The sequence below is a fragment of the Sorghum bicolor genome, chromosome 1, assembly GCF_000003195.3.
Source record: "Sorghum bicolor cultivar BTx623 chromosome 1, Sorghum_bicolor_NCBIv3, whole genome shotgun sequence".
Taxonomy (NCBI): Eukaryota; Viridiplantae; Streptophyta; class Magnoliopsida; order Poales; family Poaceae; genus Sorghum; species Sorghum bicolor.
The window spans coordinates 57,143,321-57,169,481 of NC_012870.2; the positions used below are offsets into that span (position 1 = coordinate 57,143,321).

Genomic DNA, 26,161 nt, shown 5'->3' on the forward strand with positions numbered 1-26,161 from the left:
GAGTATGATTTTATTATCTAGATGATATTAATAAGTATATATGACAACATTATTATATTTTTTAATATAAATAAAAACCATTAATTTATACTAGTAAAAAATTTTGTTAACAAATGTTTAGGGGGCCATGGCCCCTGCCACCCCCCCGGCTCCGCCACTGCGTGCTACCCACCAAATAACACCACGCCACGCTGCCATCCCCCGGCTCCGCCACTGCGTGCTACCCACCAAATAAGAGCATCTCCAAGAGTTTGCTATTTTTTACTTGGCAAATCTTGTATTTTGCCAACTCCTAAAACAAAATACCAAGTGAAAAAAGAGACTATTTCCAAGAGTTTGCTATTCTTGACTTGCCATAACCAAAAATAGAAGGCCCACAAGATTTTTTTTTTACCGATCAAGCTGTTGTCGTAGAATCAGCGAGATTGATGCCACCGCCGCGTCGTCCTTCCTATGCTGCACGTGAAGGTTCCCTCTCCCAGCAATTATCTCCACCGCCGGCCATCTCCCCAAGCAGCCACGTACCTGATTAGATCAAGGGCATCACGCAGCAGCAGGAGCCGTCGGGGCAGAGGCCGGCCTTGCGCGCGTGAACTGATGAGATGACTCACGCAGCAGCCGTTGGGGAGGAGGCCGGCCTTGCGCCGTGAATTGATGAGATGGTAAACGCAACAGCCGTCGAGGAGGAGGCCGGCCCTGCGCACGTGAACCAGATGGCTGTGTGCGGATCCGATCTCGCAGGAGGAAGACGACGAAGTTTCCGGCGCGCGGGAAGGAGCCGCTACGGAACGGGATACTACGATGCGCGGTCAATATGCGCGCGCATATATGCGCGTGCGGAGGGGAAGAATGGCAACTTGCTAAAATTGCCAAGTTAATTTACCAATCTGTTGGAGACTACAATTTTTTGTTTTGTCAAATTTTTAAGAATAGCAATCTCATTTGGTAAACTCTTGGAGATGCTCAGCGGTCTCATGTATGCCGACGTGCCGTGTGTCACCGTGTTGTTAGAAGTTTAGAACCAATTCGTTAAGCACTTTTTGCAATATTTTACGCACACACGTCTACCGAACTGCAATATTTAATCTGCAATTAACAACTCTAATTGCGTATTGCCATTCATCCAGCAGATCCAGCTGTGGCCTCTCTCGTGCGTGCTGGACGATCGAGTCACTTCCTAAACTGCCACGTCCCCGAAGAGCACCACCGATGATCCCGACGGCTTACGTAAATCGCGGGCCCAGGTAAGATCCGTAGATACCCCCGACGCGCGAGGGCATTCCGGGCATTAGCCGCGCCACCTGCGTGTTCTAGCGATCTCCTCCGCCTCCCTACTCCTCCCCCTTTCTCCTCGACTCGTCCAAGACAAAAAAACCGTCTGCCCTGCCTGTGGGCTGTCTGCTGTGTTGCTATAGCCCAGTCTTCTCTCTCTCACGCGGCACGCGAGCAAGGGGACCGACAGCCGGAGCGCTCCTCAGCCCCTCCGCACCTTCGGGTCTCGCGGTGGCGGCGCCGGCGGGCGCTGCCGATCGCCGGCGGCGGCCGAGATGTTGGAGGACCAGGTCGCCTTCCTGCTGCAGAAGTACCTCGGCAACTACGTCCGGGGGCTCAGCAAGGAGGCGCTGAAGATCAGCGTCTGGAGAGGTCAGTCAGGACGACTCGCCGCCACTTCCCCTCTTATCTGCCCGTCGCTGCCGCTTTGATTAATCCGACTCCTGCTGTGATCACACTGGCAGTTTGGGGGGTTAGTTTACATTTTTTATCTTAAAATTTGCTGCGTGAGTGCTGATCAATTGATAACGTTGAGGAGTTCAGTCTGAGCGTGGGTTGTGCTATATGCTATATACGTGGTGGTTGCATTGGATGGGGGCTAACGACAACAATTTGAGCTAGTTATGTCAGGGACAGAAGTGGGATTAGTGAATTTGATGAATCTGCGACTCTCCAGTGTTGGTTCCTCTGTGATTGCAGAACTGTTTTAGCTATGCTTGTTCCTAAGAGGTTCTAGTTTCAGTGCTCAGAGAATTACGGAGCTGACTTGGTGACACATTGTTGTGGGCATTCAGGTGTGAGACTGCATGCTTGTTTCTGAGCGTTTTTTTACCAGCAATCCTCAGTGTCTAGATGTCATCAGCCATGAAGCATGTCTCCAAGCAAATCAGCATTTTGTAAATTTGGCTTAGAAATTTGTCAGCAGAAGGGCTAGAGAGCTGTGGTTATCTGTGAATTTTTTCACACTGCTAGCTCATAAGGTCACAGAATTAGGAAAGCACTCTGCTCGGAGTGAAGTATTTGGATCCCTGAATATGGAAATTGCTGTTAAAGAGAAACATATCATTAGGTAACCAATATAAAGCTGGAGATGCAAGCAGTATCTCCTTGTGTGTGGACTGTTCACACAAAGTAACTGTAACTGGAGTGTGCTGTGGGCCACTGACTTTCTTGAATACTCTCACAAAATTTGTTAAGTAAATGATCAGGTAGTCAAGGGTTTTCTGATCTTGAAAAAAGGAGCTTTGCCTCATTCACAGTGATAAGCTGATCACCCGAATATGCTGATTGTCTGAAGTCTGGACTGTGATTGAAAATGGAGCATGATGACTCTGGAGAGATAAAAACATACTATACATTGTTTTCTTGGTCCTGACTGTTTATAAGAGCTTTTCAGAATTCAGATTCATGTTAGGCACTGATGATATGGAAGCCCAGAGGACAAAATGACACCTGTAGTTGCGGTAGTTTCTGAGCAGAAGAATATTTTCTTCTCTGATCAATTCTTTTGTTTTAAATTAGCAAATTTGTGAGATGGGAGCATAAATGGCTTCCCAACCTTAACTGACAAAAGTAAACACAGCAATGTTGGCAGCAGTGTTTTCAATTGAAATTTTGGAGGAATTCACATAGCAAGTGATTTGCCCAGGGGTGTACATGAGTGCCTAGTCTTGATCAGACATCTACATCAATTGTTGGATGTTAGATGGCAAGTTCATTTGAATTAAGGTGCATGTGGCTTCGACATTTGGTGAGAGCATAGGAGGAATCTATAACTTGTAATGGTAGTCTTGTCATGAGAAGTGTATGAGCTGTTGGTAGGCATCAGCTGGCTTTTGTGCCAGTGGTTTCAGGGCACGAGTAAGGGAACTCAGGTCATGTGCAGAACAATTCTGGGTATTTGATTAAACTAACATTTGGTTTCATGATGACATCAAAATGCAATGTGGTCCATGGTATTTAGTGAAGTTATTAGCTGGAGCTTGAAGATACCCACATTCATGTGTGCACATGCACGAGGGGATCAGGGGGGACACAATTTTCTTGCCCCAGCTATTGACCATTTTTTAATCATTGGCACGTCTTCTATTACCTAATGATGTTCTGTTTTCTGAAACATTGTTTCAGGTGATGTAGAGCTCACAAACATGCAACTGAAGCCAGAAGCGCTCAATTCATTGAAATTACCTGTTAGAGTCAAAGCAGGTTTTCTTGGTTCTGTGAAGCTCAAGGTTTGGAGTAGTAATTTCTTTGGTTTAGTACATATAGTCATCATATACTGAATTTGTTTTCTGTAATACGGAGGAATGGGTTCAAGGATGTCTGTGTCTATGATTGTTAGGTTCCATGGAGCAGGTTGGGACAAGAGCCAGTTTTGGTTTATCTTGATCGGATTTTTATACTAGCTGAACCAGCAACACAAGTTGAAGGTTGCAGTGAGGATGCTGTCCAGGAAGCAAAAAGAAGTCGAGTTAGGGTAATAAATTTCTGATGACAGCTAAGTGATTTTTGCAATTAATGTTGGATCCATGCACATACTGATTTTTTGGTTTACACAGGAAATGGAGATCAAATTGTTGGAGCGCCAACAGCAACTGAAATCTGAACTAGTATGTCACAGTACTGTTTCTATGTGTAATTGGGATAGTCAACCTTCCCTATATTTTTTACCTGCTGTCTTGTGGTTTAGATCCGACCATCTTAGATACTTTTTTCATTTCTCACTGCGATTTTCCTTTTTTGTGGAAGAATTCATCATGGCTTGGGTCTTTCATTGGCACTGTTATTGGAAATATCAAGTTATCCATTGGCAATATTCATATTAGATACGAAGACGTAGAGAGGTAATTCAGTTCTCCTCAGTGGTTTATCCTTCGGGCTGCATATTTTTAAGGAGTATAAGAACACTGTGACCTGTTTCCTGTAGCAATCCTGGCCACCCTTTCGCAGCAGGTCTGGTACTTTCAAAGCTTTCAGCAGTTACAGTGGACGACTTTGGCAAGGAGACTTTCGCCACAGGTGGTGATTTGGATCGAGTGAAAAAGGTACATTGTTCCTGCATTTTGTTTCCACAGTTAATTTGATATTAGTCATGGCTGCTGTCAACTTCTGGGAGTCCAGTTCTGGTTTTTGTGATCCACGTAGGAAGGAAAGTGAGTACACGAGGAAATACCATTTCCTCTGGCAATTCCTTGATAAATCTATCTTCCATCTCCAAGAGATGGTGATTGTTTGTTCTTTTGCGTAGCCGAATATTAGGCTCAAAAGTAAAAAACAACAACAATAGTTCACTTTTTTTCCTAATTTTGGTGGCCAATTAATTTGACGTAAAGCTTTTTGGACCTAGTAGTGAATTCTATTCGCTTCAACAGTGAATACATTGAACATTTGGCACCTTTGGTATGCTTATTTGTTTTAGTTTGACTCTCTCTCTCTCTCTCTCTTACTTTTGACTAACTTGCATTACTTAATTAACTTATTTGGCATTTTACAGTCTGTTGAACTTCAGAGTCTGGCGGTGTATTTTGACTCTGATAGCAGTCCTTGGATTGTGGATAAACCCTGGGAGGATTTACTTCCATCAGAGTGGAGTCAGGTACTTGTGTTTGTGTGCAAATAAATACCTGAGCTTGAGAGTATAAATCTGCATGGAGACAATTGTCTTTGGCAATATCTACCAGGAAAAAACATGTGGTAGAATGTGGATAGCCGCGGTGCTGTAGTGAGGTTCTGGTGGGGTCTCTTTTTCTAATGTTGCTTGCATCCAGCATCCTGACAAATCTTTATTGGTTTGTAAAATGCATTTCAGGTTTTTGAGTTTCAGGAGCAGGGCGGTTCCAGATCTGCTTCAAAAAAGCATGCCTACATTTTACAACCTGTATCTGGCAAAGCAAAATATACAAAGATACAACTTACTGAGGCAAAGAAAACAGGACAAGCATTGCAAAATGCTGCAGTTGATTTGGATGATGTTACTCTGTCGTTGTCAAAGGTTTGTACTCTTGTCTTCTCTCTCAGTTATGAGTTATGTCAAAAGCACTTTGAAAAGTAATACCTTTTCCCTCAAACTAGGATGGCTACAGGGACATGTTAAAGATGGCTGATAATTTCTCTACTTTCAATCAACGGCTGAGATATGCTCATCTCCGACCATCTTTACCAGTAAAATCGGATCCACGAGCTTGGTGGAAGTACGCATACAAGGTGGTGACTCAGGAAATGAAGAAAGCAAGGTATGTATATCTGCACATTCTTCTTACTTCCAATTCATATATAGATTCCATGCATTATTTACTGGCATGAAAAAGGTGCTCAGTTTTCTTTTTAATAATAATTTTCTGGTTTCACTATCCTTTATCATAGTTTGGGCTACCTATATATGTAGACTGGATTAATGCTTGTTATGTTTGCTTTAGCCTTTAGCCTATCATAAATCCAATGCACATCCCAATATTTGTTTGAATCATGCTGTGGGATATTTGCTTGTCTTCTTTCTTTATTTGGGTGGGGCTATTGATTTTCTTTGTAGTACTGTACCATGTCAGTAGTGTTTATGTAAGAAAAAAGAAAGCAATTGAGCAGTGACAGGGGACTCACCATTTGCCTGGCAACTGATTTGAGGCTTTATTCTTGTGTACTTTTCTCTTCAATGTGTGTTCAAGTAGCATCACTGATATTTCGTTTGACAGTGTTTCCTTTAACTTTGATATCATCAAATATGTTCTCATTTCATGTGCCTTTATGTCAGTCCAACCTTTGTTGATTCTTTGATGGTGATGTATCTAACTTATGGATGCAGTTGGAGTCTATCTTGGGAGCAATTATTGAGAAATGCAAGACTTCGGAAGGAGTATGTATCTTTATATGCATCCCTCTTGAAATCTGACATGAGTCGACTGGTTGTTGATGACAATGAGGAGATTAAGAGGCTGGACCGTGAACTTGATATGGAGGTTATTCTACAGTGGAGGTGATGTGCTTCTATTTTTGTCCTCAGTACAGCAGTACATCTCCGTGGGGATTATCCTGCAAATATTAAGTGAAAAGTGTTAAGGTATAATAGTCAAGGGCAATAGGGTAACCACCCTAGTCTAGGATTTCTCTCCTATGTCCCTCATGTACTCTATATATAGTCCTCACTAGGCCTCAATACCATAATCTAGTTGTGTCTCCCTTTATTCATGACATGGTACCAACGCCCTAGGTTTTTTGATCCTCCACCACCCTCGTCTCCGCTGTGCTACCCCCGGGAGGATCATCTGCTCCTGGGGGCAGCCTTCTAGATTTTTTTTCATCCTCTGGATGGATCTTCAGCGCCACCATCACGGCCGGGTCTGGGAGTCTGCCCATCGCAGACCACCCATTGTCTCCATGTTATCCATCACGAAATCACCGTGCTTCCTCGTCATCCGCTTGGCCTTCTTCTGTGTCGCCCTGTGTCCACACAGACTGTGCCCCTCGCACAGGTAGGTTACACTAATACCCTTGACTATTATACCTTAACAAAAAGGCTGGTAGCAGCATCCCATGATGATCTGTACCAGAGATTCCTAAAAGAGTGTGATGTAGAGTTTGGGGAGGTTGCTAAAGTTTTGCCTTCACAAATTCGTACAGGGTGACTTTAGGTTCGCAAAAGAAGTTCACCTTATTGCACTGTTTTTTCCCACTTGCTCAGTTGCCCTTTCCCATGAAAGACAGTGAACGCGCACTACAGTGCACTACATAGGTTCAGCCTTTGAAGTTTGAATACCCCCACCCCCACCTTCAGCCTTTCACATTCGCTCTGCACATTGATATTGGTCCAGCTTTTAACATCCATGTCACTGCTCTGCACACACCCTTTTCTTTCCTGACAAACAACAGTGATATGCACACTTATTTCTCGTAAACTGCATGTTCACCATGTATCCAATCTGCACTCCACTTTATGAAATATTATTTTGCCCGTAACTGTGACAGAAGATCTCTGATTCTTGAGTAGGTCATCCTTTTTTTTCCGCTCAAATACGCAGAAGATCTGTGTATCATTGCATTAGGCCATCCTTGCTTTTGAGCTTTTATTTTTTGAGCTCAACATGTAACATTGTATAGTTAGTCCCTTGAACAGAGCATGTTCTTGATTCTTCACATCTTGAATACACATTGAACAACCTATTATGCCTCTTATCTTCATCCTTGATTCTTGTCACAATAGTTGGCAAATGGACATGAATTTTGTATGTAATTCGAGATTCATGTGCATACACCCTATCATTTATGCTGATGATGAGTGCAGTTACCTTTATTTGATACATACAATCTTCTTATTTTGTGTAGGATGCTAGCTCACAAGTTTGTAGAACAGTCGGTGGAAACATATCAGTATGCTCAACAAAATAAGAAGCAGTCCTGGTGGTCATTTGGATGGTTGATTTCTGGCATATAAAACCCTATTGTTTCTATATTGTTAAATATGCTGCAATTAATCTGTCTTCATATAGGGCTGGCTCTTCAAAGGATGAGGAAGATTCAAAGAGTTTTACTGATGAAGATTGGGAAAGGTTAAATCGGATTATTGGGTACAAAGAAACCAATGAGTATATCCCTGATCAACAGGATATGAAACTGATGCAATTTGATTTTGAAATACGTATGAAACATAATGCATCAAAGCTTACCATTGATGATTCGGAGTTCCTTGCTGATCTCTCGTGTCAAGATTTCTGCTGCAACTTGAAAATGTATCCGGAGGCAAAAATATTTGATCTGAAGCTGGGTTCCTACAGGCTTTTATCTCCATATGGCCTTCTTGCCGAGGTTTCTGTGTCTGTTCAATTTGCCTTTTACACTTAGTAACTATGGTAGTCGCTGACATGATTCCGTGTTCTGTACGTTCTAGAGTGCAAGTGCCATTGATTCTTTTGTTGGTATCTTCTCCTACAAACCTTTTGATGAACAACTAGACTGGACTTTGACAGCTAAAGCTTCTCCTTGTTATATAACTGTAAGCTGCTATCCTCATCATACCTTAGTGTGCATACATTTGCTCTACTATTTGACAATTTGAGTTTTTGTTCTTATAGTATTTAAAGGATTCAGTTGATCAAATTGTTGGCTTCTTCAAGAGTAGCCCTACCATTAGCCAAAACTTGGCACTAGAGACTGCTGTTGCTGTACAGGTATCTATGAGTGAAGTCGATTTGAGGAAAGACTGTTTCATGTGATCAGATGATTGATTGATCATTCTGTGTTGCTTTGTGAAGATGACACTAGATGAAGTGAAGCGGACTGCTCAACAGCAAATGACTCGGGTGCTAAAAGATCAGTCCAGGTTAGTGTAGTTTTTCCTCCATTTTCATATTCTGAAAAAAATATTTTCATGTGGGTTTTCCACCATTCTCATATACTGAAGAAATATTTTGATGAGGACAGAATGGTACTGTAAAAAAATTTCCAAGAAGCCCTAGATTTCATGGTATAACCTGGGCATTATTAGCTTCCTTCGACTAATATTTTTTTTATTTTGGTAAAATAAAAAAAGCAACCACAGTATCGTACTTAGTTAGAGCCTATGCAGAATATTTAGCTGCAACAAGGGCACTAAATATTTTACTAGAATTTCAACCTCAAAAGGAATTTGAAAAATGGGATTGCGGTTTCCCCTGAAATAAGGATTATTGTAACTTTGTCTATACCATGAAAATTATGCTGATGTTGTTGGTTTGTATTTGAGTTCAGATATCTACATCATTGCTTCTATGCTAAAGCTACACTAAAGAATTAGCTATATTTTCTTTTGTCAACCCCTTCTTCGACGCCGACTAATGCGTAACATAACCCCTATTAGGTTTTCACTGAACATGGATATTGCTGCTCCAAAAATTACTGTTCCTACCAAGTTCCGACCAGATGATGTACATGAGACTAAGCTTTTGCTTGACCTTGGAAATTTAGTTCTTCGGACAGAGGTTGTGTCTTCTATTTGCAAGTAAGATTTTTATATCCAAGTGTTTGGTTTGTATGCTACTAACGTCACTTTGTTTCTTCAGGAAATATGGGATGCCTATAGTTCAGAAGAGCAGGATATATATCTAAACTTCAATTTGGTGCTTAGTGATGTCTCTGCATTTCTGGTGGATGGTGATTACCATTGGAATGAAACATCTGATGAAACAAACTTGTTGCCGGTAATTGACAAGTGTGGCATTGCTTTGAAGCTTCAGCAGGTAAACAATACTCTGCCCAGACCTTTTTTTCCGGGTTTTGGGGTGGGGGGTCTATTAAATGTTATCATCATGACATGGGTTGCTGTTCCGTCTTTGGACAGATCCAGTTAGAAAGTCCTCTCTATCCTTCCACAAGACTGGCGATACGGGTGCCTTCCCTAGGATTTCATTTCTCTCCTGCACGCTATCATCGTTTAATGGAAATTTTTAAAATTTTTCAAGATGGTGCTAGTGACAATAGCAGTTCAGATCATGAACACTTGTGGGATCATGCTGACTTTGAAGGATGGTCATCTCTTCTCACATGGAAGGTTTACACTCCTTTATAATTTACTCACTAATGTTCCATCATTTTGGAATTATATTCTTTCTCTAAACTATTTTCATGACCTGCTGTTAGGGGGTTGGAAACCGGGAAGCTGCTTGGCAACGCAGATATTTGCGTCTAGTGGGTCCATTTCTCTATGTATTTGAAAATTCAATGTCAACAACATACAAGCAATGGTTCAGGTTATGCACTTTCCTATAGTTCTGAATCCTAAGTTACTGTCAAGTTTGGAGCTTATAGTGTCACGTTCCACGCCTAGAATAGACTGCTTGGCCATATGTTCAAAGGTCTGGCATCACTGTAGCTTTTGCTGGGATAGCTGGATATGGACAGTAGGTGTGGAATGCTTGAGGTCCAAGGAAGGCCCAGCAGAGGACACAGCTGAGGGTGTGGCACGTTCATTCTAAATGGCTGGCCCACCATTTGAAACTTGAATCTCACTCTACTCCTGGGGTGCCTCATTGGAGCTGCACCTCAGCGGAGTAATGTCATGTGATTATATGAATGGTTTATGTTTATTTTTTGCATTTTAATGTGCCAGGACACTTGTTTTAACACCTTTGTGTTGAGGTGCAGTTTACGTGGGAAACAAGTTCATCAGGTACCTACTGAGCTTACAAATGGCGTGCATAACATCCTGGCGCTTCATGATTCTGGCCAAGTTAATCCCAAGGAACGGTCTAGTGGCACTTCATAACATTCTGCTCTACTTCAGTTCCCCTGGCGTAATTGATTATCTCAATAAACTTTATTCTTTTACAGATTCTGGAAGACACTGGTGCTTTAATTTTGTTGTTTGATAATGACGAGGGACGAAAGATATGGCAGAGCCGTTTACAGGGTGCTATATACCGTGCATCGGTACTCCTTGTTTTGTTTCTTTCTTTTTGGTCAATTTTTCATTACATATCTATCTTCTGTTGGCATCCATAGAATTATTAGTCTGCTTTTAGGGTTCTGCTGCAATTTCAAGCTTTCCTGGAGTTGCTCTCCCATCAGAGGCCCACTCATTCAAAGGCAGCTTTCCTGATGTTGCTGACACAGAGAAATTATTTGTTGCTGGCATTCTTGATGAATTAAAGATATGTTTTTCATGTGGCTATGAGGTATTTGTTTCTCGCCTAATTTTCTTTGTTTCCTTGATTCAATGTTTTTGATGCAACTCATGCTTCTGTAGAGTAACCACAAACTAAAAAAAGTTCTGCTAGCCAAGGAGAGCAGCCTGTTTGAATTTCGGGCAGTTGGTGGCCAGGTATCGATCTTTTCTTTTGTGTGGTCCTTGCTTTGTGACTCTTATTAACATATGTTTTTTTTTTTGGGGGGGGGGGGGGATAAACAGGTTGAACTCTCAATGAAAGGTGGCAATTTACTGATAGGAACTATTTTGGGGTCACTGGAAATTGAAGACCAGTTTTACTACCCAGGGAGTCCTGTGCCAAGGTTCTTGGCAAGGTCTTTTATCAATAGCATGCAAACCCAAGAATTCCCATCTCCTAGTCGAAAGAACAGTGCAGGACCTAGAGGCACCCAATTGAAGAAAAATGACAGCGAGGAAAACTTTTTCGAGGCATCAGATGATTTTGATGAATTTGAAACACCTATGCATCAAGAGAGGACTATATCAGACTATTTTAGCACCCAGAACTTTTTGCCTACTAGTGCTCCTTCCCTACAGCCGCCAACATTTGATCGAATTCCTGATTTGATACCAGACACTGAACTTCAAACTGGGGGATTCACATTGGAAGGTAGTGGCACTTTCGATAGTTTTGTGAAATCTCAGATAGTGATTTATGATCAACATTCCCCCCAGTACAACAGTGTGGACAACAGGGTAAATATCTCAAAAATCTCATTACATAATATCGTTATGGTTTCTGCATAGGTACATCTATTCCTCCTAGTGCCTTGGACATGCTTAGGTTTTGTGTATAGATGTAGTTATTCTTCCTAGTCCTTGATCATGTGTGATATTTCATATTTTCTTTGTTTTACCAGGTAGTTGTAACTGTTTCCACTTTATCGTTCTTTTGCCATCGTCCAACTGTTATTGCAATCATGGAATTTATGAATGCCATCAACCTTGCAAACGGGTCTGATACTGATAAAGATAAAAACACATATCCTGCTACTGTAGAAGATGGTACAATTGAGGAATCTAAGTCTGATCTGGAACCAGAACCAACCATAAAACGGTTACTGGCTAAAGGTAAAAGCAGAATAGTTTTTCATCTTACATCCAGCATGGCAGAGGCACAGATATTACTGATGAATGAGAATGGCGATCGGCTCGCTACTTTATCACAAAATAACCTCTCCACTGATATAAAGGTAATGTGATCATCTCTAGTTTGTGTGGTCTATTTTGGCTTGATTTGTTTAATGCCCTGAATGGGTCTGACTATCTTTGTGAATTACTCAAGGTGTTCACATCGTCATTCAGCATAAAGGCTGCACTCGGAAATCTTAAAATAAGTGATGATAGCCTTCTTAGCAGCCACCCTTATTTTTGGGTTTGTGATATGCGAAATCCTGGAGGTCGTTCATTTGTGGAGGTATTCCATGTTGTTTGAATTTACTTGCTTAATGTAGGTCATAATTTGTTATGCTTTTGTCGGTTCTAGAAAAGAAACCTTTTATGAATCACAGAAGAATAATCAATTTCGAAATCATTGTGCAGATTGACTTTAGTTCATACAATGTTGGTGATGAAGACTATTGTGGTTATGACTATAGCCTTGTAGGGCAGCTTTCAGAAGTTAGAATTGTTTACCTGAACCGTTTTGTTCAAGAGGTATGATGTTTCCAGCTTATATAGTTTCTTAATCCTGCAAATGGTTTAATCTTTCTCTCTCCCTCCCTTCTTCTCTTGGTGTGTGTAGATTATCAGCTATTTTATGGGACTTGTCCCAAAAAGTTCTGACTCCATTGTAAAGCTGAAAGATGAGGAGACTAACTCAGAGAAGTGGGTTAGCAAAACTGATATGGAAGGATCACCTGCTCTCAAATTGGATATTTCATTCAGCAGGCCTATAATTGTTATGCCCCGTGAAACTGATAGTAATGAGTAAGGATGCTTTTGTGTCTCTGAATATGGTTTGTTCATGTACTTGTATCATGTCTTGAGGACGATCACTTCGCTTTGCAGCTTTTTGGAGCTTGATGTTCTATACATTACAGTCCAAAATGAATTCCAGTGGATAGGTGGTGATAAGAATGAGATGAGCGCTGTTCACTTAGACATTTTAACAGTTACAGTAAGTTCACTTTGTCAGCATGTTGTCTTTTTAATTGGGAAACCTGCTAAATCATATTTATTTATTATAAGAATAAATGGGGATTAACTTGGATACTGGGAAATAGTCTCCATCATCATATCATTAGATGATCTTGTTCAAATGGTCTACATCTTGGAGGAGCTGCTCCATGTAACTTACTCCCTCCGTCCTTGATTTAGAGGCGTACTAGAGTTTTTCACTAGATTAGTGCAGTTTGTTTTGAACAAATCTAGGCCATTATGATCTTATTTGCTGAACACAAGATAGCAAATCTTCATAATGCAAAGTAGTGACAGGCTTTTGACTGCAGCTTATAATAGGCATGACTTGGGCTTGCAGGAAATCTAAGCCAAGTTTGTACCATGTTGAACTTGTATGATTTAGTAGGGAAACAAATGCTTTTGCACATTTTATTCCTCATTACAGTGTCTTGTTACCTTGCTTAGAATCATTCTTACAGCATGATTATACTTTCCTTTGTAGGTACGGGACATAAATTTAGTTATTGGTATGAATATGGTACGTGGTGAAACCATAATTCAAGATGTGGAAGGTCTCTCCTTTGAACTTCGTAGATCATTGCGTGATCTGAGACATCAGTTGCCAGCAGTGGAGGCAGCAATTAAGGTAGCACATTTTTCTGTGAATGCATTTTGATTGAAGGTCCCTGGTTAGATTATTTACTTTTCTTGTAGCAGCATTGAGATACTCATTTATTTTATCTCATAGGTGGATGTTTTGAAAGCAGCACTATCCAATCGAGAATATGAAATTATATCTGAATGTGCATTGTCTAACTTCTCTGAGACACCACATCCTGTGCCTACTCTGGATGATCCTCGATATGGCACTTCCACTACTCCATCCCATGTATCAGCATCTTCAGAAAGTATTCATGACTTGTCCAAAGATGTGGAAACATGGATAACTAATAAATTTTCTGTCTCAATAAATCTAGTTGAGCTTTCTCTGCATTCAGGATCGACAAGAGATTCTCCTCTGGCGAGCGTTCAGGTACTCAATTTTTGTGCAGAAAAATGCTTTGGAACTGCATTGTCTACTCCATTTACTTTTCAGAGCTTTTCCTTCCCCTTGCATGGGCTTTTTGCAGAATCGTAATTATGATCATGCTGAGAGCTTGTCTGAACACAAGTTTGTACAGTAACATATCATAATTATGATCCTCCAAACTGCTTAGATCCACTCACACACTGGGTGGACGAGAGTCTCACCAACTCACTTATCTTTCATGCTCGCTTTGTGTAATAGGGTTAACCCGTGTTGGTCACATGGGGGCTGCTTTTGGTTCCAGCAGTGGCTTTGCCTCGCCTTGCTTCATCGGCGTGAGCCATGAGGAGCTTGCCTTAGCGAACAAGTGAGCCAATTTGGCTCGCGAGGCAAATCTTGCCTGCATGGTCCCCGAGGTGTTCAGGCGAGGAAATCAAACATGTGTCCTGGCTTGTCATCCTCGCTTGGCAATGCGTAACAGTGCCTAGCAATAGAACCAAGTAGCCCCATGCATCCTGAACTAGCAAGGTTGGACTAAACACCCCGCAACTTCACATGCAAATACACATGGACCACCATGGGCCTAATTTGAATTGGGCCAGGACGTCACACATACCACCTTTTTTTTGTAGAGTACGCAAACTGTGGTGAGAACAATGTTGTCCAGCTCACTGGTACCAGGAAGTGTGTTTTTACACACAGACTACAGTTACCTTGTGATGGGTTTGGAAGAAAACGTAAAATTTAAACTATGATCTTGTACACCAAAAAAGTCACTAGCTTTTAGTTCATTTGTCCGAAGTCCACAAGAATGAGGTGTGTTTCATTTTAGGACCAGTTTCTCACTAGACTGCAGAAAAACTTGAAAATTTGATATCCCAGCCAGTCTTCCAAGAAGGGAAATAGGTGGACTCTTAGTCCAATGGATGAAAATTTGAACTACATTTAGTTTAGTTGGAATGGTTCAAGCGGGTTTGCGGGCTTGAAGAAAGTATGGGTCAATTATCTGTAGCTGCTGCATCTCATCTACGTAATAGTGAATGCAATTTAAAGGGCGACCTAGAGGGATGTAAGTACTGAAGTACATTCCCTTTGTTACGTACCTTCGGGATCACAAAGTACAATGACTCCAGAGGTGGAGTCGTACATATATAGAGAGCCTCAGGGCTATATATAGATAGGGCCTATAGATAGGCCTATTGACTAGATCTTCATCATATACTTAACACCCCCCTTCAAACTCAAGGTGGAAGCGGAGGAATGGAAGCATTGAGTTTGATCAAGTGAAGTCGATGCTGCTCTCGAGTTTGTGCTTTAGTGAAAAAGTCAGCCAATTGCAACTCTGAAGGCACATACTGGAGAGCAATAGTTTTCTGTTGACAATGAGACCGAGTAAAGAAAGCATCCACACCAATATGCTTTGTAAGTTCATGCTTCACAGGATCATTGGCAATCTGTATGGCCCCTGTATTATCACAGAGAAGAGGTGTGGCAACATTACAAGAAACACCAAAATCTGCCAACAACCATCGCAGCCATACTATCTCTGCAGCAGTAGTAGCAAGGGCTCGAAGTTCAGCCTCTGTACTAGAACGAACGAGATACAACTGCTTGTTTCTTGGACTTCCATCCAATGGGAGAAGAACCAAGAAAAATACAGTATCCTGTGATGGAGCGTCGATCATTTGGGTCACTCGCCCATGTGGAGTCCGAGTAAGCATGAAGCTGAAGTGGACTGTCATGTGCATAGAATAAACTCTGAGATGATGTTCCCCGTAAATATCGTAGCACACGAAGTAGATGTCCAAAATGAACAGAAGTTGGAGCACAAACAAACTGACACAAAATATGGACAGCATGAGCAATGTCTGGCCTGGTGACAGTAAGATAAACAAGGCTGCCCACAATATGTCGATATCGAGAGGGATCCTGAAGAGGTACCCCATCAGTGAGATGAAGCTGCAAGTGAAGATCCATAGGAGTAGCAGCAGTCCGGTCATCAGTGATGCCTGAATGAGCAATAAGATCCTGTATGTACTTAGACTAAGAAAGACGATATCCCTTAGTGGATTGCTTGACCTCAATGCCTAAGAAATAACTGAGAGGACCCAAATCCGACATCTCAAATTCAGCACTAAGTTGTTGCTTCACATGGGAAATATGATCCTCATCATCTCCCGTAATCAACATATCATCAACATAGAGAAGAAGCAACGTATGATCATGCGGTGATAAATGAACAAATAGAGTCGGATCATGATCACTAGCTGAGAAGCCAGCAGCCCGTATCACTGAGACCAAACGCTCATGCCAAGCACGAGGAGCCTGTTTAAGACCAATAGACCAAATAAAGCACGATGAAGACGACAGACATATCCTGGGGGAGCAACAACTCATGGGGGTGGCTGCATATAAACTTCTTTAGTCAAATCACCATTAAGAAAGGCATTCTTGACATCCATTTGAGATATGGACCAGGAAGAAGCTGAAGCAACTGCAATCAATGTACGGACTGTCGTCATATGAGCAACAGGTGCAAAAGTCTCATCATAATCTAGACCCTGAGTCTTAGCAACAAGACGGGCCTTATATCTCTCTATAGAGCCATCTGACTTGGTCTTAACTTTGAATACCCACTTAGATGTAATAGGTACTGTGTGCGATGGTAGTGGAACAAGATCCCAAGTGGCTTGACGATCAAGGGCAGCAAGTTCCTCAGACATAGCTAGCTGCCATTCTGGAATTTGAGAGGCTTCCTTATAAGTGGATGGCTCATCAACAATAGCATGCACTTGGGGAAAACCATACTTCTCTTCAGGATGAATGGTACTGTGGTCTCGGAGATTATACCGTGGAGCAACCTATAACTCATCAACATGTGAGTCATCAGTGTTATTATTAGAAGCATCTGCAGCGGGCTCATCAGGACTAGCCATGGTGGAGGGAGAACTAGGTGGAAGCTGGGAGGAACGACGGTTGTAGACACGTGTAATAGGTGGTTTTGAAAAAGAATGTGATGGAGGTGAGGATGTTGTAGGAGGTAAAGGTGGTGTGATGGAAATACGTGGATCAGATGGGGCGGAAGCATCATCTGTGGATGAGTTTGGAGGAAGGCTCAAAAAGGAGGTGGACTCTAAGGGAGAATATGAAGGCTTAGTGGAAGGGTTATAAAAGAAAGAATGGTCCTCAACAAAAGTAACATCACGAGAGATGCGTATGCGACGGGAAGAAGGATCATAGCATCATAGCCCTTATGCTCTGGACTATATCCCAGAAAAACACACTCAACAGATTGTGCAGTCAATTTTGTGTGCTCACGAGGGGCAAGCAAAACATAGCATGTGCATCCAAAAATGCGAAGATGGTCATATTTTGGAGGGGTACCATAAAGTACTTCACCAGGGCATCGATTAGACAACTTGGATGATGGTTGCCTATTGATGAGATAAACAACAGTGGAAACAGCTTCACCCCAAAAATGAGAAGGAACAAAGGATGAAATCAAAAGGGTGCGAGTTGTCTCTATGAGATGGCGATGTTTGCGTTCAGCAACACCATTCTGAGCATGAGCACCTGGACAAGAAAGTTGTGCACGAGTACCCTCAGAGGATAAAAAGTGGTGAAAAGCAGAGTCTGAGCGAAGAATTTTAATAGGAGCAGAAAATTGTGTGAACCATTCGAGCAAAAGACTGATCAATGGAACACAACTTTGAACAATGTTTCATAAAATATATCCATGTATAGCGAGAAAAATCATCAATAAAAATGACATAATATTTGTGACCACCCTTTGTAGCAAAAGGTGCAGGACCCCATACATCTGAATGAATAAGATCAAAAGGTCTAGCGGATTGAGAAACACTAGAAGAATAAGGAAGTTGTATTTGTTTGCCAAGTTTACAACCCTTACAATGAAAACTAGACTCAATAGATGTATGACCTAAACAACCTTTATTTATCATGAAGGACAAACAAGACCCACAAAGATGACCAAGATGATTATGCCACTGGGCGAAGGAGGCAGAGGACGATGCAACGGATGAGGCATGAGCTATAGATGCAACAGACGAAGGAAGACGTAGGGTGTCTAGAACATAGAGGCTAGAGGCACCTTTACGGCGATGGCCAGTCCCAATCACTTCCCGCTGCGACGGTCCTGAATAAAACAAGATGAGTCATCAAAACCAACGAAACAATTGTGGTCAGTAACTTGACCAACCGACAGAAGATTCATAGACAACCAGGCGGACGGAGCAGATGACGAACGGAAGCCCCACGGGCAGGCGGACAGAGAAGATGACGAACAGAAGTCCCGCGACGGACGAGCCGCGCAGAGTCGCGCGGAAGACCCGCGGCGGACGAGTCTCGCACAGAGTCGCGCGGAAGACCCGTGACGGATGAGTCGCGCACCGCGAGATCGTGACCGCGACAGATGAGTCTCCGCGACGGACGAGTCGCGCACCGCGACAGGAGTGACGATCCCTGCGATCACGATCTCTACGCGCGTGAAGAGGACTCGGGCGGACAGGTCTCGCCGTGCGTGAAGAAGCCTCGGGGTGAGACGGCAAAGGGCCGCCCACGCGGGAAGACAGGCGACGAGGGGGCACGACGACGGGCCACGCGAAGAAAGTAGGATCCCAAGGAGAAAGAACTGGATCGTGGGTCAGACTAATCTAATCCTAACCCTAATCCCATAGCTTTGATACCATGTTACGTACCTTCAGGATCACAAAGTACAATGACTCCAGAGGTGGAGTCGTACATATATAGAGAGCCTCAGGGCTATATATAGATAGGGCCTATAGATAGGTCTATTGACTAGATCTTCATCATATACTTAACACCCTTAACTTGGGACAGAATATAATATGATGTGAATTGGTACTACTTGAGAATGAGGTAACATTTTTATGCTGTTTTCATGTTTGTTTCAGTATTCTTTGGTGTCCTATTTGCTGAGTGTAGGTCAGATTCAAAGTACAGATTTTTTTCCTTTTGGGATTTCTTTCATATGAGAATATAGCTCTTTGTTGGAGATAGTTTTACATCACCGTTAAATCTTCTCTATGCAGGCGAGTGGTGCATGGCTTCTCTATAAATCAAACACACGGGAAGAGAATTTTCTGTATGCTACTCTCAAAGGATTTTCTGTTTTTGATGACCGTGAAGGAACAAAAGATGAGTTAAGGCTTGCCATTGGGAAATCAGCATCTGTTCGGGACACGTCATCTGTTGATGGCTATGATAATCCTAACGAACTTGATTCAGGTGAACGAAGAATACAAAAAGATCTAGGCCTTGAGCCAATCCCCTCGATGCTTATTCTTGATGCCATCTTCAGAAGATCTTCGTCTTCTGTCTCTGTATGTGTTCAGCGGCCCAAGTTTCTTGTGGCACTTGACTTCTTACTAGCAGTAATCGAATTCTTTGTGCCATCTGCTCGGAGTCTTTTATCCAATGATGAAGACAAGGACCTTCTACATATGATCACCCCAGTAGTATTGGATGATCAGATTTATTATCAGGAGCATTCAACATTTAGTCTTTCACCTCAGAAGCCCTTAATTGTTGATAATGAGAGATTTGATCACTTCATATATGATGGGAAGGGTGGAAAATTATATTTGCTGGATAGAGAGGGGAAAATTATCTCAAGCCCTTCTGCTGAGAGTTTCATTCATGTGCTGGGGTGTAAGAGGTTGCAATTTCGGAATGTCACTATAGTGGTAATATTCAGCGTTTCAGTCTCCATTATTCTCACTTTTTACTGACCACACCTATATGGCCTTTTGGTCTTTTGACAATGTGATACCCTGCCGCAGAATGGTGAATATTTGGACTCTTGTATCTCTCTTGGTGATGATAGCTGTTATTCAGCCTCAGAGAATGATCATGTCTATTTAGCTAGAGAAGATGATGGGCCCTTGTCGACTCCCAGCAAGGAAATTGCAGGAGACACTGTTAAAAATGGAAGTGCTGATATATCGACCGAATTCATTATGGAACTACAGGTATTCCTTTAAACTTCTAGCTATTGTTGAGACACATTTAATTCATCACCGTGTTAAGCACATAGTTTTCATCTTCTACTGCATCGTGATACCATATTCTGTGTAAGCTACCAATGTGACTTATTCAAACAAGCTCATGAAAGCTAGTAACCCTGGAGATTCATGATAGTTCAGGAATCTCTCCAACTTTTGCTTTTCATTTTGAATATAATTGTTGAAATGTCAGCACATTTCCCACCTTCCATTATAAGCTTAAGATTTTGCATGAATTGATAGCACATCTTAGGTGTATGGGAGCTGAGACATAGCAGGGGGTGTTTAAGAGTTTGTTGCCCAAGTGCCTAAGTTTCCTCATAAACTTAAGCTTTTGGATCATTTGGCCGGTCTAGACAGCTTAACAGTAGCATTCCTATGTCTGCAAGGTTTCCCAAAACTTCACCAGCTGGGTTCACTGGTAACTAATGCTGGTTTTATCCAGCAGGTTACAACTTACAAACTGTGAAGTCACTCCCATTATGTGACTTTTGGAACTGCTGCACGCATGATCGCCATTTTGTAATTCTATGGTTGAACTGCATTGCATGATTGTTTCAGGCTATTGGACCAGAGCTTACTTTCTATAGTACATCAAGGAATGCCGGTGAAAACTTAGCGCTATCAACAAAGGTTATTCATGCCCGCACAGATGCATTTTGCAGGTTTGGTATTCTACTGCCCTTTGGCTGAATGTAGTTTTCGATTGATGCATTGCTTACATTAGTACATGTAGCAGATATCTAAAGTGCTTTATGCATCACTCTCTTTTTCTTCCCTTACTGTACTTCATGGGTTAATTAGATGTTGATTTTTTTTGAAAAGAAAACTGCTATTATAAAGTTGCCATTAATTCTCTTCCTGGATGTCTGGAGCTGATGATACAAAGCTACCATGGGGAGCAGATTTATGCTTTTTTTTACATTTGTTTCTCTTTAGTTTACATTATGACTGCACAGTTACATATTGGATAATTGATATGCTAAACAAAGAAGTTAAATTTGTCAAAGTATTTCATGACTATGAAATTTACAGATGTGATACTACCGCTGATAGGACTAGAAGCGCTACCGGAGTTGGTGTGTAAGCTGTAGGGGTGGAAGACTGGAGGCCGAGGTCTGAAACCTCGGTGGCGGCGCGAGGGCGCCGTGCTGTAGGCGTGAGCAGCTAGGGCAAGAGGCGGCTAGGGTTTCTCCCGGCTCCCTAAGAAGCTGGAAACAATAATATGTTTCTGCTTAATACTCTCAATAGTCTCTCTCTCAATAACAATATGGAAACAAACTAATAATATCTATAAATAGGATAAATATGGGCCTTAAGCCCCCTTAGGCTGCCGACATCCCCTAGCCACTGCTGGGCCGTCCTCGAGTATAATGGATGCCGGTCATAACATCTCTCCCCGCCTGCGCAAACAGCTCGTCCTCGAGCTGGAAGTCGGGGTAGAAGGTGCAGAACTCGTCAACGATCTCCCAAGTCGCGTCGTCTTCAGGAAAGCCTTGCCACTAGATGAGTACTTGCCAGACGCCTCGACGTTGATGCGCACGGAGCACCTTAGCAGGAGCCGGCAGCCGACCGTCCAGGGTCGGAGCGAGAGCGCCTGGGGCAGCCGGTGGATCTCCGCGGTGGCGCTTAAGCAACCCCACGTGGTACACATCATGAAGACGGGCACCCTCTGGAAGCTGAAGACGATACGCCATGCTACCGATGTGTTCCAGGACACGGAACGACCTGGCATAGCGAGGGCCAAGTTTGCCCTTGGCGCCTGGCCATAGAGAGTGGGCTGTGCGGTTGAGCAGCCGCAACCAGACCCAGTCGCCCGTCTAGAACTGTACCTCGCGATGTCCTGCGTCATAGTATTTCTTGGACAACCGCTGAGCTTGCAAAAGACGTTGCCGAACCTCAGCGAGGACCTCGTCTCGAGAGGAAGAAGAGCATCCATGGCCTCTGTACGTGTTGTTCCGGGTGCGTAGGGCAGCATTGGCGGGGGAGGGCGACCGTAGACGACCTCGAACAGGGTGGCACGAAGAGCTGTGTGGAAAGATGTGTTGTAACAGTATTCCGCCCACGACAGCCAATCCACCCAGGCGCGAGGTCGATCCCCCGTGACACAGCGCAAGTACATAGCGATGACCTTGTTGACCACCTCGGACTGGCCATCTGTCTGCGGGTGAAATGCTGTGTACTCATGTGCAGTTTAACGCCCCCCATCTTGAAGAGATCCCGCCACACATGTCCAGTAAACACGGGTCCTGGTCGCTGACGATGGATAGCGGAAACCCATGGAGGCGGACGATACCGTTGAAGGCGCGAGCGACGGATGTGGCGGTGTAGGGGTGGCCGAGCGCGATGAGATGGGCATATTTGGAGAAGCGATCCACTGAGGATGACCGATTTGCCCGCGACCTTGGGCAGCCCCTCAATGAAGTCCATCGAGATATCCGGCCACACTTGGGTGGGGACATTGAGGGGTTGGAGCAGCCCGGCTGGCTGCACCGTCTCCGTCTTGTTGCGCTGGCACGTGGTGCAAGAGCGCACCAAGTCCTGGACTAGCGTGCGGCCCCGCGGAATGTAGAAGCCGGCACGAAGTCTGTGGAGCGTCTTCTTAATACCCTCATGACCAGCCGAGTGCGCCAAGAGGAGCACTTGTTGCTGCAAGTCACCATGGTCCGGCACGAAGACGCGGGAGCCATGGAGCAGGAGGCCGTCATAGAGGCGCCAAGGGGCGCTCAGCTCGCCCGCCTGAAGTTGCTCTAGCAGCTTGCGGCCATCCGGGGTGTCAGCCGTGGCGCGGCGGACCTCGTCTAGAAGGGCGAACGTCGGTCCGGACAGGGCCAGAGCCACCGAAGGGCCCGCAGCCACCACGTTGACGTCGCGGCGTGAGAGAGCGTCAGCCACGGTGTTGAGACGGCCCGGACGGTATTCCACCGAGAAGTCGAAACCGAGGAGTTTGCTGATCCATTGATGCTGCGGCACGGTGGACAAACGCTGGTCAAGCAAAAATTTCAAACTATAATTGTCAGTGCGGACCAGAAATGGGCGCCCCCACAAGTATGGACGCCAATGTCGCACTGCCCTGCACCAGCCCGATCAGCTCGCGTTCATAGGCGGCCAGCTTGAGATGACGAGCAGCGAACGTCCGACTGAAGTAGGCGAGGGGTTCGGCGCCCTGGTGAAGGATAGCACCGAACCCTGCGCCTGACGCGTTGCAGTCGACCACGAAGGTGGCGTCGAAGTCCGGCATCTGTAGAACTGGTCCCGTGGTCAAGGTGCGCTTGAGCGCCTCTAACGCAGCTGTCGGGTCTAACGCAGCTGTCGTGGTCAAGGTGCGCTTGAGCGCCTCTAACCGAACCCTGCGCCTCTAACGCAGCTGTCGCGTCGTCGTCCCATGCGAACGCGTCTCGCCGCAAGAGACGCGTTAGTGGGGCAGCGATGATGCCGTAGTCCCAAATAAACTTCCTGTAGTAGCCGGGCAGCCCCAGAAAGCCGCGGGGCCCCTGGCGGAGCGCGGAAGTGGCCACGCAGCCACGGCGGCGACCTTGTTGGCGTCCATGGCGACACCGCCCTCGGAGATCACATGGCCTAGGTAGGCCACTGACGGTGCCCCGAAAGAGCACTTGGAGCGCTTGAGATGAAGGCGATGTGCGCACAAGGCGTTGAGGACAATGTTGACATGCTGCAAGTGTTCGGCCCACGACGAGCTGTAAATTAGTATATCATCGAAGAATACCAACACGAACCTCCGAAGGTAGGGGCGGAGCACATCGTTCATCAGGGCCTGAAATGTCACCGGGGCATTGGAGAGTCCAAACGGCATCACCAAAAACTCAAAATGGCCATGATGCGTGTGGAAGGCCATCTTGGCGATGTCGTCCGGGTGCATGCGCACCTGATGGTACCCGGAACGGAGATCGAGCTTGGTGAAGAAGCGAGCCCCGTGGAGCTCATCCAGCAACTCGTCAACCACTGGGATCGGAAATTTGTCCTTGGAGGTCTTGGCGTTGAGGGCGCGGTAGTAAATAAACTAATAATATCTATAAATAGGATAAATATGGGCCTTAAGCCCCCTTAGGTTGCCGACATCCCCTAGCCACTGCTGGGCCGTCGTCGAGTATAATGGATGCCGGTCATAACAACCGCTGTTAGTACGTATTGATATACCATCTACAAGACGGGATGAACTATGCTGTTCAAAGTCAGATTGCTTATTGCTGTCATGTCGCTTCATTTTCCTTTTTATATTTACTTCATATTCCCATCTGATGTGGCAAATTGATTGGGCACTGGATACAAGAACAGCAGATAGATCAGCTAACTCGCCCTCACTCCAGAGGCTTTGAACTACTTCTTAGATCTATCTCTGCTTGCCTTCCCTAGCTACCTAGAATGTCTTTATAGACCAGGCAATCCAAGTAACTAATTAATCTTATCTGCTAATAAACCTGAACAAAAACTGTGAACTAATCCTAGGCTACTGATGCAGCACATCCAGTGCCAGAACCAACAGTTCTAAGATGATGTGGTAAGTTGATTGGGCACTGGATACAAGAACAGCAGATATAGATTGGCTAACTTGCCCTCCCTCCAGAGGCTCTGAATTGCTTGTTAGTTCTATTTCTGCTGACTTCCCTGGCTATGGCTATCTATGGATGGTTTTATAGACCAGGCACCCAATAAACTTCCTAACAAATCTTATCCAAGTAACCAGTGAGTCTTACCTACTAACAAACCTGAACAAACTGTGAACTCATTGTAGTATGCTGATGCAGCACGTCCAGGGCCAGAACTGTCCTACTCGCCATAACACCATCCAACAAGGAATTCACACAATCACCTGATCCAAGAAACTTATTGAAGCACACCATTTCTTTTAGTGGGAGAAAAAGTTTGCCAACATGTGCCTCACACATTAAACAATTGTCTTTATGTTCTCTGTATGTTGGGGATTGATCCCTTTTTGTGTGGCAGGCTTATAATGAAAGGTGACAGTATGGAGATGAATGGAAACATACTTGGTTTAAAGATGGAGAGTAATGGCATCAGAGTTATAGAACCATTTGACATGGCTGTGAAATATTCAAATGCATCTGGAAAGACAAATTTGCATCTGCTGGTTTCTGAAATATATATGAATTTTTCCTTTAGTATTCTCAGACTGTTTTTAGCAGTTGAGGAAGAAATTTCAGCATTTCTCAGGATGTCATCTAAGAAAATTTCACTGGTGTGCTACCAGTTTGACAAAGTTGCAACTATGCAAGGTACAGGATGACTTGTACTTCCCGGGTGGGAAATATATGCCCATCTAGGTTTTCCTAAGTCAAATCTTTTTACATTTTGACTATAAATGTCCAAACTTTTATATCAGTTGACAACATAAGATTATACTTTCATTGTGAAATATACTTTCATAATACATGCTCCTCCGGTTCCCTAAAGCAAGTCATTTTGGACATCAACACGGTCTCAAAAAACAACTTTGACTGCTACTTTTTGCTATAAAATATTATAAAATATAGGTCCATATATATCTTTATGAAACTACATTTCGAGATGAATCTACTTACATCACTTTCATATTTTCAAACTCAAGCCAAAAAAATTCATCTGTAGTCAAAGTTTAAAATGTTTGACTTAATACAACCTCAAAACGACTTGCTTTAGGGAACCGGAGGGAGTAACTCTTTATGCATAAGCTAAATTGCTAATATATTTTTATGGATATGGTTAGTCAATGTGTGACCTTGTAGACCCTGTCGTGTCCTAATGGGCTTATAATTCTGATAAGAGTTATGTTGGTGTATACTGAGAGTCCTATTTTGTAAGCTGCATTCATTTTTTTTTTGTTGACTTGTTTTAGGCAATGCAAATAATCAAGTGTTATCTTTCTGGCGACCACGTGCTCCATCTGGATACGCCATTTTTGGCGATTATCTCACACCAATGTTTGTGACTACTACTTCATGCTCTAATTTCTTCTTATGTTGGTATGTTGGTGGAAGGATTTTGTTAGCATTTAATCTCTCTCTTTTT

The 26,161-nt window shown here is 43.5% G+C and overlaps 1 protein-coding gene across 1 annotated transcript in view; it reads left to right on the forward strand.

Moving 5' to 3' along the window:
• The window catches only part of LOC8058057, a 48,120-nt gene continuing 23,308 nt past the window's right edge, over positions 1,350 to 26,161 (forward strand). Inside the window, exons 1-36 of the mRNA XM_021462671.1 lie at positions 1,350 to 1,644; positions 3,400 to 3,503; positions 3,614 to 3,748; positions 3,831 to 3,881; positions 4,021 to 4,115; positions 4,199 to 4,316; positions 4,766 to 4,867; positions 5,081 to 5,263; positions 5,344 to 5,504; positions 6,071 to 6,241; positions 7,588 to 7,677; positions 7,752 to 8,067; positions 8,150 to 8,254; positions 8,334 to 8,429; positions 8,514 to 8,581; positions 9,098 to 9,218; positions 9,300 to 9,476; positions 9,578 to 9,787; positions 9,877 to 9,986; positions 10,381 to 10,477; positions 10,567 to 10,665; positions 10,758 to 10,910; positions 10,982 to 11,056; positions 11,144 to 11,638; positions 11,803 to 12,135; positions 12,228 to 12,359; positions 12,485 to 12,598; positions 12,687 to 12,871; positions 12,953 to 13,061; positions 13,566 to 13,709; positions 13,812 to 14,096; positions 19,163 to 19,816; positions 19,913 to 20,101; positions 20,696 to 20,799; positions 25,100 to 25,389; positions 25,989 to 26,073. Of these exons, the coding sequence (XP_021318346.1) occupies positions 1,548 to 1,644; positions 3,400 to 3,503; positions 3,614 to 3,748; positions 3,831 to 3,881; positions 4,021 to 4,115; positions 4,199 to 4,316; positions 4,766 to 4,867; positions 5,081 to 5,263; positions 5,344 to 5,504; positions 6,071 to 6,241; positions 7,588 to 7,677; positions 7,752 to 8,067; positions 8,150 to 8,254; positions 8,334 to 8,429; positions 8,514 to 8,581; positions 9,098 to 9,218; positions 9,300 to 9,476; positions 9,578 to 9,787; positions 9,877 to 9,986; positions 10,381 to 10,477; positions 10,567 to 10,665; positions 10,758 to 10,910; positions 10,982 to 11,056; positions 11,144 to 11,638; positions 11,803 to 12,135; positions 12,228 to 12,359; positions 12,485 to 12,598; positions 12,687 to 12,871; positions 12,953 to 13,061; positions 13,566 to 13,709; positions 13,812 to 14,096; positions 19,163 to 19,816; positions 19,913 to 20,101; positions 20,696 to 20,799; positions 25,100 to 25,389; positions 25,989 to 26,073 (6,053 nt within the window). The 5' untranslated portion in view covers positions 1,350 to 1,547. The remainder of the gene's footprint in view (positions 1,645 to 3,399; positions 3,504 to 3,613; positions 3,749 to 3,830; positions 3,882 to 4,020; positions 4,116 to 4,198; positions 4,317 to 4,765; positions 4,868 to 5,080; positions 5,264 to 5,343; positions 5,505 to 6,070; positions 6,242 to 7,587; positions 7,678 to 7,751; positions 8,068 to 8,149; positions 8,255 to 8,333; positions 8,430 to 8,513; positions 8,582 to 9,097; positions 9,219 to 9,299; positions 9,477 to 9,577; positions 9,788 to 9,876; positions 9,987 to 10,380; positions 10,478 to 10,566; positions 10,666 to 10,757; positions 10,911 to 10,981; positions 11,057 to 11,143; positions 11,639 to 11,802; positions 12,136 to 12,227; positions 12,360 to 12,484; positions 12,599 to 12,686; positions 12,872 to 12,952; positions 13,062 to 13,565; positions 13,710 to 13,811; positions 14,097 to 19,162; positions 19,817 to 19,912; positions 20,102 to 20,695; positions 20,800 to 25,099; positions 25,390 to 25,988; positions 26,074 to 26,161) is intronic.